We start from the raw sequence: 12958 nt of genomic DNA, 5'->3' as shown, positions 1-12958 counted from the left end.
GCGCATCACAAGTGCCCTCCTTAATTAATACCCATCATCCATCTAGCCCATCTCCCATTCACCTCCCTCTGTCAACTGTCATCATTAAGAGCCTCTTGTGGTTTGTTTCCCGCTTTTCTTCCCTCGCCCTTCATATGTTGTTTTGTTTCTTAAATTCCGCCTATAAATGCAATCATATTGTATTTGTCTTTCTCCGAATGACTTACTTCACTTAACATAATACATTCTAGCTCCATCCAAGTCATTGCAAATGGCAAGATTTCATTCTTTTTGATGGCTGAGTAATATTCCATTTCCTATATACCACATTTTCTTTATCTGTTTTTCAGTTGATGGGTATTTGGGCTCTCTCCATAGTTTGGCTGTTGTCATTGTGACTTACTTTTAAAATGTTAATGATTACGTCATTCAGAAAATTAAATATCATTCAGAAAATAAAATAAAAAGAGACTTTCTAATTTAAATGTCATTTTGTTCTAGCTCATTATACTTACTTACATTTAATTCTCATAAAACACTGATCTGTAACCTTTGTTTATAAAGGGTTTAGTGATTTAGTATAAGTGGGATTATGGGAACAGTAGGTGCTCCATGAATATTTGTTGTAGATTAACTTCCGTGTGCTACGTTGTTAAGGTACAGTTCTACCACTGGATATTCTAACCTATAAATGCTATATTTGACTTGTAGACTTTTACATTCAGCTAGCCATTTTATCTCAGAATTGGGTATCTTAATTGCCTGGACAGTTATATATTAATTGAAATAGCACCTGATTCCTATTAGAAAATAACATGAAAGAAATAAAGTATTACTATTTAAAACTCTTACTCTTTTATTTCAATATTGTGTGTCTTATTTTTCTCTTAGAGGGCTAATAAATTCATTAGGGTGTAAATAACTTTTTTAATGGTTAATTTTTATTCTGAGAGTCCACATATTAAGAAATGCTCTATGGAATTCCACTCATAAGAAGTAAATTATCTATTCACACAGAGAAAATCTCTATTCTTAGGAAGTACCATTTTTTACCTTTTTTTTTTTTTTTTTTTTTTTTTTTTACTCCTATTACCATATTAGCATTCCTGAATGGATTTTAGAGGCATCTGGGTGGCTAGTCAGTTAAGCATCTAACTCTTGATTTTGGCTCAGGTCATGATCCCAGGGTGGTGGGTTCAAGCCCCGCATCTGGCTCCTTGCTAAGTGTGGAGTCTGCTTGGGAGTGTCTTTGTCTCTCTCTCTCTCTCTCTCTTTCTTTCTCTCTCTCTCCCCTCCCTCCCTTCCTCCCCCTCCCCCTCTCCTTCCCTCTGTCCCTCTCCCCTGCTCATGCTCACTCTCTCTCTCAAAAATGAAATAAAATATTTAAAAAAGATTCTAAAGTTCTACTCTATCCTAATACTAGTTTTCATCCCTAAATGTACACTGGAGTCACCCAACGAGCTTATAAAAAAAAACAACAATACCTAATGGGGTGCGTGGGTGGCTCAGTCAGTTAAGTGATTAACTCTTAGTGTTGGCTCAGGTCATGATCTTATGGTTTGTGGGTTCGAGCCCTGTGTTGGGCTCTGCACTGACAGTTTGGAGCCTGCTTGGGTTTCCCTCCCTCCCTCCCTCCCTCCCTCCCTCCCTCCCTCCCTCCCTCTCTCAAAATAAATAAGTAAATAAACCTAAAAAATTTTAAGACACAACAATACCTGGACCCTAACTGGGTATTGTTCAGGATGGGACATTGGTGCCCACTGAAAAGATGGATAGGAAGATTTTTGTTGTTATCATTAATGTTTATTATGAGTTGTAATGTGCAACCAGTATTGTAACCTTATTTTGAAAATCTATTTTCTTTGTGTATTCTATTGTCTATGAAGACATTTTTGTTTAAAAACAATATGATGAGGGCACCTGGGTGGCTCAGTCAGTTGTGCATCTGGCTCTTGATTTTGGCTCAGGTCATGATCCTCATGGTCATGATCAAGCCCCCTTTCAGGCTTTGTACTGGGCATGGAGCCTCTCTCTTACTTTCCCTCTGCCCCTCCCCTGCTCACCTGCATATGTGCCCTTTCTTTCTCTCTCTTTTGTAAATAAATAAAATATGATATGATATGATAATGATAGATGCTCTGGTACCTTACAAGACAACAGCTCACCTTTCTGTTTCTGCTTTCAGATCTGACTTGCTCTAATTAGTCAGCTTGCCATTCCTTAATCATGATAAATCTCAGTATATACCATTGGAATAGACTGAATATCAAATATTGAAACAAATATTTAAAGTTTAGCTAAATAATTTAGTAACATTACTTTAAACATACTTATATCATGTAACTGAGTTCCTATATAAAATTGAAAAATCATGAAATTCTTTTTTTTTTTTTAATGTTTATTTGAAAGGAAGCATGAGTGAGTGAGGGGTAGAGAGGGAGAGGAAGAATCCCATGTAGGCTCCACACTCAGCACAGAGCCCAACTCGGGGCTCAATCCCATGACCATGAGATCTTGACCTGAGCCGAAATCAAGAGTGAGACGCTTAACCAATTGAGCCACCCAGGTGCCCCTAAATCATGGAATTCTCACTTGAAAGATAAAATAAGAACTGCTTCTAGGTAGTTTAAATGGCATTTGTATTCTGATATATGTAATACATATATGACTCTGTGTGTGTGTGTGTGTGTGTGTGTGTGTGTGTGTGTAGGAGTGGGTGACTATATGACTCCTCTTCCAACCTGTGACACTTTTGAGAAACACACACACGCACACACCATTTTTTTTAAAGTAGGCTCCATGCCCAAGGTGGGGCTTGAACTCACAACCCTGACATCAGGAGTCACATGCTCTACCCAGTGAGTCAACCAAGTACCCTCCCCACCCCCCCCACACACACACTGTTTAGAGAATACTAAAACAAATACACATGTATCTCCATATTGCTTGTTTTACCCCTGTCTTTTATGCCTTAGATATGGGATCATGTTACCTCTCAGCATACACTGGTTTTCTGTTGTTTTCTGACTTTGAAACTATGCTCTCGGTTTCCGTATATTGTTCTATTATGCAGTCATGCAGTTTAAACAGTATTGGTCCTCATAAACTAAAATGCTTTGGAATAGTATGAAAAGGCAACTGTAGAAATAAGCTAACTTTTTAGCTTATAGAAGCACTTGCTAATGCATTGTTTAATTCTTTTTATTTTTATTTGTCCTTTACTCTTAGTGAAGCTATGGTCTACCAACCTAGACAACTCAGTTGCAAGCATTGAGGCGAAGGCTAACGTGTGCTGTGTTAAATTCAGCCCCTCTTCTAGATACCATTTGGCTTTCGGCTGTGCAGGTAAGAAATTAGAGCAGTTTTATCTTCTTTTGATGTTGGTTGAGTATTGTGGCTAGTATAAAAGACTGTATTTTAAAATGAATAACTTTCCTTATAGGTTTAAATTTTGTTTTTGTTATTAAACTCTAAGTTAGAAGTATGCATTGTGCCATCATTACTCATTTATTGCTGTGCTTTAATTTCAGTATTCTGTCACCCACGTTTAATACATAAAGTTGGGTTTGTTGATTCTTTTTGTTCCTCTAAGTCTTTGTATGCATGAACTAATGCTTATTCACAAACTTAGGTCATAATGATGTTTAAATGATTAAGTTATATTGTATAGACACAGGAATCCATTTTTAATTAAAGGAAATCTATTCATTCATTCAACAATTTTGTGTGTATACATACACACACACGCATGCACACACGTATATAGGACTGTGCACAAAGCACCCATATAGGGATAGTGAATAAGATAAAATCTTGTATCATTGAATGCATGGTAACACAGGAAGTACTCAAAAGCATGTTAGTTGTTAATATCATAGCAAAGAATTTTTTGATAACATCTTTTTCTTAGCTAGGGTGTCCAACTGTCTGGCTTTGCCAGCCCTAGTTTATACTTATACTGTTATAATTAATATTAGTGCCTTCTTTTCATTTTCAGAAGTGTAATGGATTGGAAGATAAATCATTGCCTTACTCCTTTGTCTTTTGTATCTGCCCCCCCCTTAAATATTTGCTAAAACAAAACACCTATAATTTAACTTCTGCATTAGGAAATCTTGATTTTTTTAATCGATAATCTCAGTTTTTTTTTTTTAACAAAGATGAGCTTAGCACCATATCATGAACACAGAATCACCCTTTAAAAAAAAGAAAAGCACAATTTAAATCTTATTTATGATACCTTTTCCTTATTTCCACTTATTATTTATTCACTTATATACTGACATAATTTCATTATTAGATTCTAGTAAGTTATGGTCTAACACATATATGTAGGTAGAATTCTCTATTAGCATGCAGAATTTTCCTTGTTAAATCCTTTTTCTACCACTGATTATGCAAGTTGGTTAACTCATCTCCCCAAGTCTCTTGGACTTAAAATGGAGATAGTCCTATCTTATGAGGATTATGAAAGGAAGACGGTATATGTAAAGCTCTTACAAGATGGTACTCAATAATTGTTATTTTCATTTTTAATATTTTATCATGCATTTATTGAAAACAGTTTTACTGTTATCTTGTATTTTATATATACATTAACCATTGGCCATAATTTATGACTAGAAGTTTTTATCAATATTTAGTATGTTCAGATGCCAGATATGAACATTTTCAAATGTTTTCCTTCCTGGTAAAGGGAAACCTACCTTATTTTATTATTTTATTTAATTAATTAGTTATTTTTTTTTTTTAAAGAGAAAGTGGTATCCCCCTCCCCCCCTTTTTTTAAAATTTTTATTTATTCTTGAGAGAGAGAGAGAGAGAGGAGGGGAGAGAGAGAGACAGAGTGTGAGTAGGGGGAGGGCAGAGAGAGAGGGAGACACAGAATCTGAAGCAGGCTCCAGGCTCAGAGCTGTCAGCACAGAGCCTGACGTGGGGCTCGAACTCATGAACCACAAGATCATGACCTGAGCCAGATTTGGACGCTTAGCCAACTGAGCCACCCAGGTGTCCCTATTATTTTATTTTATTTTTTAAAGTTTATTTATTTAAGTGGTCTCTACACCCAATGTGGGGTCAAACTCACAACCTTGAGATGAAGGATTGCATGCTCTTCTCACTGAGCCAACCAGGTGTTCCTAGGGAAACCTACATTCATTCATTCACATCCAAGTTAGTTAGCATATAGTGCAACAATGATTTTAGGAGTAGATTCCTTAATGCCCCTTACCCATTTAGCCCACCCTCCTCCCACAACCCGTCCAGCAACTGTTTTTTCTCTTTAAGAGTCTCTTATGTTTTGTCCCCTTCCCTGTTATATATTTTTTTGCTTCCTTTCTTTTATGCTCATCTGTTTTGTATCTTAAATTCCTCATGAGTGCAGTCATATGGTATTTGTCTTTCTCTGACTAATTTCACTTAGCATAGTACCCTCCAGTTCCATCCACATAGTTGCAAATGGCAAGATTTCATTCTTTTTGATTGCCGAGTAATACTCCATTGCGTGCGTGCGTTCATGTGTGTACACACCACATCTTCTTTATCCATTCATCCATCGATGGACATTTGTGCTCTTTCCATACTTTGGCTGTTGTTGATAGCACTGCTATACAGGTTGTGGTGCGTGTGCCCCTTAGAAACAGCATACCTGTATTAGGGAAACCTGCTTTTAAAAATGCTTTGCTATCTGGCAGGCAGTTTGCTCCTACGGTTTTAAAATTTCATGTAGTTCTTACTTAATTTTTGCATTTAATTTTCCATGTATGCTTTAAGATTTATATTTTTCCAATTCTAGAAAAATTCTTTTGGGATTCTCTTCTGAATTACATTGTATTTACTTGTTAATTTTGGAACCACTGGCCTTATTAAGATAGTATATCTTCCCACATAGCTAGAAGGGGTATTTTTCTGTTTGTTTGGATTATTTTCTATCCTACAGTGAGATTTTATAGTTTATTTCATTTAGGCTTAAGGTTTTTCTGGTTAACTTTTTTCTATGTATATTATAATTTTGGTACCATTTTGTTTTTTTATTTTATTTTTTAACAGTTTATTTGTTTTTGAGAGAGAGAGAATGTGAGCAGGGGAGGGGCAGGGAGAGAGGGAGACACAGAATCTGAAGCAGGCTTCAGGCTCTGAGCTGTTAGTGCAGAGCCTGATGCGGGGCTTGAACTCACGAACTGTGAAATCATGACCTGAGCCGAAGTCAGACGCTTAACTGGTGGAACCACCCAGGCGCCCCATTTTTTTTGTTACTGTTTTAAATAAAATACTTTTTCCATTCCTTATTTTTAAGTACTGTTTCTAAGAGTAGATAGAAACTTTTGATATTTGGATATTTGTATTATATGTAGACACCTATTAAATTTTTCTTAATTAAATCTAGTACCTGTTTAGTACAGTCTTTGAGCTATCCATTTATACTTGATAGTAACCAAATGATACAATGATACAAATACAATGGTATTTGTATTTCTTCTTTTTCAATGATTTATTGTATTCTCTTCTTACAAGGCAGTATTACATGATAACAGTGATAGTTCTTTTCTCCTCTATTTCATTTAGTTGACTGGGCTTCAGTCTTTTACTTTTAAGGGTATCCACTTTTGGAAAGTAATCTTTATTAAATTCAGATAATTCATTTTACGGTTTCTTGGGAGCAACTTAGTATTTTATCAAGTGCTTTTTTAGTCACAGTTGATATACTCATATGGTTTAATTTGTTGATGTAATGGATGATGCATTTACGTTTTCTGATATTGGATTATATTTGTATTTCTAGAATAAAACTTGCTTGAGCATAATGTGGAATTCTTTTGGCATATTGCTGCATTTATTGCTGGTATTTTTACACATGCAATCAGAAATTGGTATATAATTCGCTGTGTTTTTTCTTAACCATTTTAATCATTGTTTTATAATTCCTGGTATACAAGTCTTGAACTTGTCTTATTAAATTTATTCCCGAGTATGTTATTACTTTTATTTTTTTGATACTTTTTTCAACATTTTTATTTAAATTCCAGTTAACATACAGTATTTTATTACTTTAAATATATTGTGAATGGAATTTTCTTAATTTTATTTTTAAATTTTGTTTGTTGCTAGAGCACAGAAATACAATTAATTTTTGCATATTGATCTTGCATCCTGCAATTGTGCTGCTCTTTTGTATTTTTTTCTCTTAGTTTTATTGTGGATTTTTTGGGATTTTCTACATTTGGGATTCATGCTATCTATGGATTAAAGTAATTTTATTTTTTCCTTTACTATGTTAATGTCTTTTTGCTTATTTGCATGAGCTTCAAGCTCATGTACAATGTTGAATGGAAGTGGCAGAAGGACTTCCTTACCTTATAGGAAAGTATTCAGTCTGTCACAATTAGGTATGATATTTGCTGGGAGATTTTTGTAGATACCCTTTATCAAGTTGATTAGTTTTCTATTCCTAGTTTGCTAAGAGTGTTTATTATGAATGAGTTTTAGATTTTGTCAAATGTTTTTTCTCTGTCTACTGAGATGATCTTGTAGTTTATGTCCTTAATTTAATAATATGTAATAGTTCATTATTGTTATTTTTGTCTTGAATGTTAAACCACCCTTCCATTCCTGGGAAAAAAATCTCTCATAGCTGTAGTGTAAAATCCTTTTTATATGTTGCAGGATTGAGCTTGCTAATATTTTAAGTGTTTTTTGGATATTTGTAACTTTCTTGTGATGTTTTGTGGCTTTAATAGCGAAGAACTGTTGGCCTTATAGAATGAGTTGGGAAGTGTTTCTTTGTTTACTGAATAAGTTTGTAAAGCTTTGGTATTATTTTTTCTTTAAATATTTGATGAAATTTATCAGTGAAACCATCTGGACTTAGACTCCATGAGAATATTTTAAATTCCTAATTTAATTTCTTCTTATGAGTTTATTCAGAGTTTCTCTTTTTCTCTTTCTTCTTGAAGTCATTTTTGGTAGTTGTGTTTCTAGGAATTTGTATGTTCAGTTTTTCTAATTTGTTGTGATAAAGGTGTTCATAATGTTCTCTTATAGTCCTTTTCATTTCTGTAGTTTAATTTCTGTAATTCTGTAGTAATGTCCCTTCTTTGATTTCTAACTGGTCATTTGTGTCTTCTCTCTTTTTTCTTTTTGGTAGGTCTAGTTTAATATTTGTCAGTTTATTTCAAGGTGTGTGTGTGTGTGTGTGTGTGTGTGTGTGTGTGTGTGTGTGTGTATGAGAGATGGTTCACGCCAGAATACCATATATTTCCACTGTTCTTAATGTTGTTAACTAAACTTACTTGTTGGAAGGGTTAGAGATCTGTAGGCTAAGCCTCTTATTGGGAGACCGGGAGAGCTGTTCTTTTTTTCTCATCCAATCGAGATCAGAATCTTTTGAGTTCATGAATGTTATGCCATTGCTATAATCAAGGGATCAGAAATCTTTCAGCGTAACTAATAAAAGCTGGAGACTGGATATTGTAATATTATATCAGAAAACCTTCACATATTTACAGTGATGCTCATTGCAACAGAAATATCCAAAGCAGAATGATCACTGACTTGCTACCTTTCCGATCTTACATAAGTGCATCCCAGTGCTGGAAACTAATTCACATCTGGAAGCACAACTACAAGAGGATCTGGGCAATGTAGTTATAACATTCCATCCTCCATAGGCTTAAAAAAGATGGTGGGAATAGATGCCGATGTCATTGGCTCTATCCAGCACAATGCAGTTTCCTATGACTGTAAGGAGTTACTTTTTCTGGCTTTGAAATAGGTGTTTAGTATCTGAGCAACGCGTTAATGAATCCAGCAGTCCTTACTTTTTCAGTGCCTTTAATGTAGTTTTTACTGATTGAAACATGCTTTTAATCTTAAAAGCTTGTATTACTAGAAAACAGTGACTGATGTTGCCTCATTTTCATTTAGAATTGTAGCATTTGTTAGAAAATAGACTATTATCCAAATGTTTCTCTTTAAACTGTGAAACATCACTTTAGCCGTATCGTTTTATTTTACCACTGAGAGAAGTACAGAGTCACATTCATGAGATTGCTTAATAAATATCATTTATGATGATGAATATGACATTAGAAGTGGGCTGTACATTTTTAAACATTGCTTTTGAAGTTGCCAGAAATAGATAATGAGTAAGTACGCTACTCACCAACTACATTTTTACTCCCCTGTTGCAAAGGCACTGTGGATCCTACTTGGGTAGTGATGCATTGTGCTAATTCTAAGACGGTTCCCTGCCTGTCTTCATTTAGAGCTTATATTTCTATTTGGTACAAGTAATATATTTTTCTCTTTTACTTCATCATTTTGCTCTTTTACCTTTTATCATGTTATAGAAAGATGTCTAGTTTGTTGGTTTTTTTTAATGGAGAATATAGCATGAGAAATTTCTTGTGGTATACTAAATATTCACAAGTATTTCTTTTAAAATATCAAGTCCTAAGTCATGGTCCCGCTTGAAAATAGTAGACTAGGAATTTTAAACTACTTTTTTGTGGTTAATATTGAGAACATGCTTTGAATCTTATTTTACACTATTTAAAACTCTTTTAAGCACTGAGATTATCTGAAGCATGTTTTTACCAGAAGAGAGGATAATATTAAAAAAAAATTTTTTTTAACGTTTTTATTTATTTTTGAGAGAGAGACAAAAAGCACGAGCAGGGGAGGGGCAGAGAGAAAGGGATACAGAATCTGAAGCAGGCTCCAAGCTCTGAGCTGTCAGCATACAGTGCGATGCAGGGCTCGAACTCGCGAACCACAAGATCGTGACCTCAGCTGAAGTCAGACACTTAACCGACTAAGCCACCCAGGTGCCACATTTTTAATGTATAGATGAAAGTGTTTATTAATTGTCTATTACTTGATTACTACATGATATTTTCTTATTGAGTATAAAAAGGTAGAAAAACTATTTTTCTCCAATCTATCTTCTCTAAAGCCAGTTTGGGATAGCATTGCAAGATTAAAGTAAGTTGAACTCCTAGCCGTCTGTGGTTTTAAGAGATCATCAGAGTTGCTTGCATACTAACCTGAAGTGTCTTGCAGTTTTTTTAACTGTAATTAGTATAACAGATAGGAAATATATATACTCTTAAGGCATTCTTTTTAAAGTAGTAATAGTCTCCCCCCCCCCCCCGCCCCAGAAATTAGTGATATAAATCCATTTACTATAAATGGATTGGTTACTATTCCGATTTAGGAGTGGCATTTGTGCGAATAATGTATTCACTGGGAAGGTATACTGTTCGGAACAAACAGGAATTCTGAAATATCTTATTTAACTCTGTTGTCAATAAACAATTTTAGTTTTGGTTACTATAAAGTCTTTGTTACTCGCAATAAGCTAAATAGTTCATATGCATAAACATACCATTTGTTTTCCATAAAGAAATGCTTTGTTTTCCGTACTCAAGATGAGCCCAGAATATAAGTGGGAAGTTTGAGAGGAAATCCAAGTGGCTAATGAGCATATGAACATATGTCTAACTTCACTAACAATAGGGAAATTCAAGTAAAAACAATCAGGTAACATTTCCCATTTACTGTATAGTCCAAAATTAAAGATTATTGTTAGCATAAAAAGAATAGAGTAAGTTTAACCATAAAAAATCGTCCCTATTCAAATATTTTTGACCTACAAAAACACCGATTTCATATGATTCAACCAAGAAAAAGATGTTCCTTACAGCATTGCCTAATTAAAAAAAGTTCATCAATAAGAAAACAATATATATGATATAGTCATACAACGTAGTATTTTACGACAGTTAAAATATTGTTTTCTTATTTTTGATACTTTGTAGTTTTTGTGATTGGCATAATAACTCAGTCTTCAAAAGGAAAAGATAACCTTTGTTTTTTGTTTTGTTGTTCTTGATAATTTATTTTTAAACACCTACATATTACTTCCCTTACTCTGAAACTTTCAGTTGCTTCTTATTACTTAAAGAATAAATATAGATTCCTTTGCTTCCGTTCCAAACCCTCCATGATCGGCTTCAGTATTCCTTATATTTGACTCATGTCGTTTACTCTGAAATTTTTCACTCAGAATTTTTATAAAGATTCTTCCACACAGATTTCTTGAGTCTGAGTAAAGCTGTCTGAGGCTATCTGATATATGCATCTTCAGTGCTTATAATGGATGTGATCAGGGGCTCCTGGGTGGCTCAGTCAGTTAAGCATCTGACTTCGACTCAGGTCATGATCTTGCCGTTCGTGAGTATGAGCCCCACGTCGGGCTCTGTGAGGACAGGTCAGACTGGAGCCTGCTTCAGATTCTGTGTCTCCCTCTCTCTCTGCCTTCCCCTGCTCACGCTCTGTCTCTGTCTCTGTCTCTCTCAATAAAGATTAAAACAATTTTTAAAAATTGATGTAATCTTTTAAAAATTGTGTATATTTAATTGTACAAATAGTACAAGATTATATCCTCACTCTCAACTTTCATATGTTACACATAAAGCTTAAGTTCTTCTTCACCAAGCATCATTACACTGCCTCTTTAGATGTACTGTTCTTAACAGTTTTACAGGTATCTCTCCACAGAGAGATAGATACAGCATTTCTTGAGGAGGAGGCCACTAAGCATTTTTTTATACTACTTTTCTTTCTTTATTTTATAGTATTTTTTCTTTCTTTAAATTAGGGCTGAATCTAAAAGATGAACCTCTATGCTCTAGATCTCCATTCTATTGCCCCCACCCCAAAGTATAATTAATTCCTTTCAATTTAAGAAGCCAGTGTTTAAAGTGGTATGAAACCTAATTTAATTCATTTTTTAGAGTTAACATGGAGAAACTTGAGTAAGGTAGATGTGTAAGTGCTTGAGGTGTCTTTTATTGTAATTTCCCATGTTATTTAAGTAATGGGAAAAGGTTTAGGCTTGCTAGGTTTATAAATATGCCTTGTCCTTTATTTTATACAGCAGCTGCCAGTGGGGATGATGTCTTTTCCTTCATAGTTAAATAAATTAAATTTCTGAATATTTAACAAATTTGGATTTAGTGTCATAGCATTCATGAACAGTAAGTAGTATAAAAATAATAGGGCAAAAATGAATATTAAAGACATTTTATTTTCAACTTTGCAAGTAACTTGAGTGAACTCAAATGGGAGTGGCATGCATAAAGCCAATACTATTAAAAAACAAAGTATTCTATTACTTAGTCATGCAGTGTACTTTTGGGGATGCTAGAGTCTAAAAACAACTTTGAACCACCTAGTAGATCATTACTTTTTTTTTTTAATTTTTAAAAGTTTGTTTATTTTGAGAGAGACAGAGACTGTGCAAGTGGGGGAGGGGCAGAGAGAGAGTCCCAAGCAGGCTCTGCACCACAAGTGCAGGGCCAGATGTGGGGCTTGATCCCACGAAGATATGAGCTCATGACCTGAGCTGAAACCAAGAGTTGGATGCTTAACCGACTGAGCCATCCAGGCATCCCTAGTAAATTTTTCACCTATTTACGTTTCTTGCCTTCCAGCCTGTAAGTAGCACTGTAGCTACAAGATATTTTTAAAAACAGACTGCAAAGGAAAATTTGTATTTATATTAAATGCAGTGAGATATTTAAAGTTAGGCGTCTGTTCAGCTGTTACTAATTTAATAGATGCGATCATTCAGTTTTTTTTTTTTATTTTTTTTAACGTTTATTTATTTTTGAGACAGAGAGAGACAGAGCATGAACAGGGGAGGGGCAGAGAGAGAGGGAGACAGAGAGTCGGAAGCAGGCTCCAGGCTCCGAGCCGTCAGCCCAGAGCCCGACGCGGGGCTCAAACTCACGGACCGCGAGATCGTGACCTGAGCTGAAGTCGGACTCTTAACTGACCGAGCCACCCAGGCGCCCCAACGATCATTCAGTTTTTGAAACCTAATACTGAGTAAGCACTACACACACACTTGGGAAGTATGAAATACATGATGTAATTCCTCAGGGAGCTAATAAAATAATAGAACCAAAGTACAAAA

At 34.9% G+C, this 12958-nt stretch overlaps 1 protein-coding gene across 9 annotated transcripts in view; it reads left to right on the top strand.

The window, feature by feature from the left end:
* The window catches only part of COP1 (COP1 E3 ubiquitin ligase), a 256822-nt gene that overhangs the window by 159220 nt on the left and 84644 nt on the right, over nt 1-12958 (top strand). For all 9 annotated transcript variants that reach the window (XR_006214220.1, XM_042976914.1, XM_042976913.1 and 6 more), the window contains one exon: nt 3208-3324. Coding sequence is in view for 8 of the 9 variants with exons in the window: in XM_042976914.1 (XP_042832848.1) it covers nt 3208-3324 (117 nt within the window). In the remaining variant the exon portion in view is untranslated. The remainder of the gene's footprint in view (nt 1-3207; nt 3325-12958) is intronic.

The sequence above is a fragment of the Panthera tigris genome, chromosome F3, assembly GCF_018350195.1.
Source record: "Panthera tigris isolate Pti1 chromosome F3, P.tigris_Pti1_mat1.1, whole genome shotgun sequence".
In the NCBI taxonomy this organism is placed as follows: domain Eukaryota; kingdom Metazoa; phylum Chordata; class Mammalia; order Carnivora; family Felidae; genus Panthera; species Panthera tigris.
This window is presented reverse-complemented; position numbering and strand designations above follow the sequence as displayed.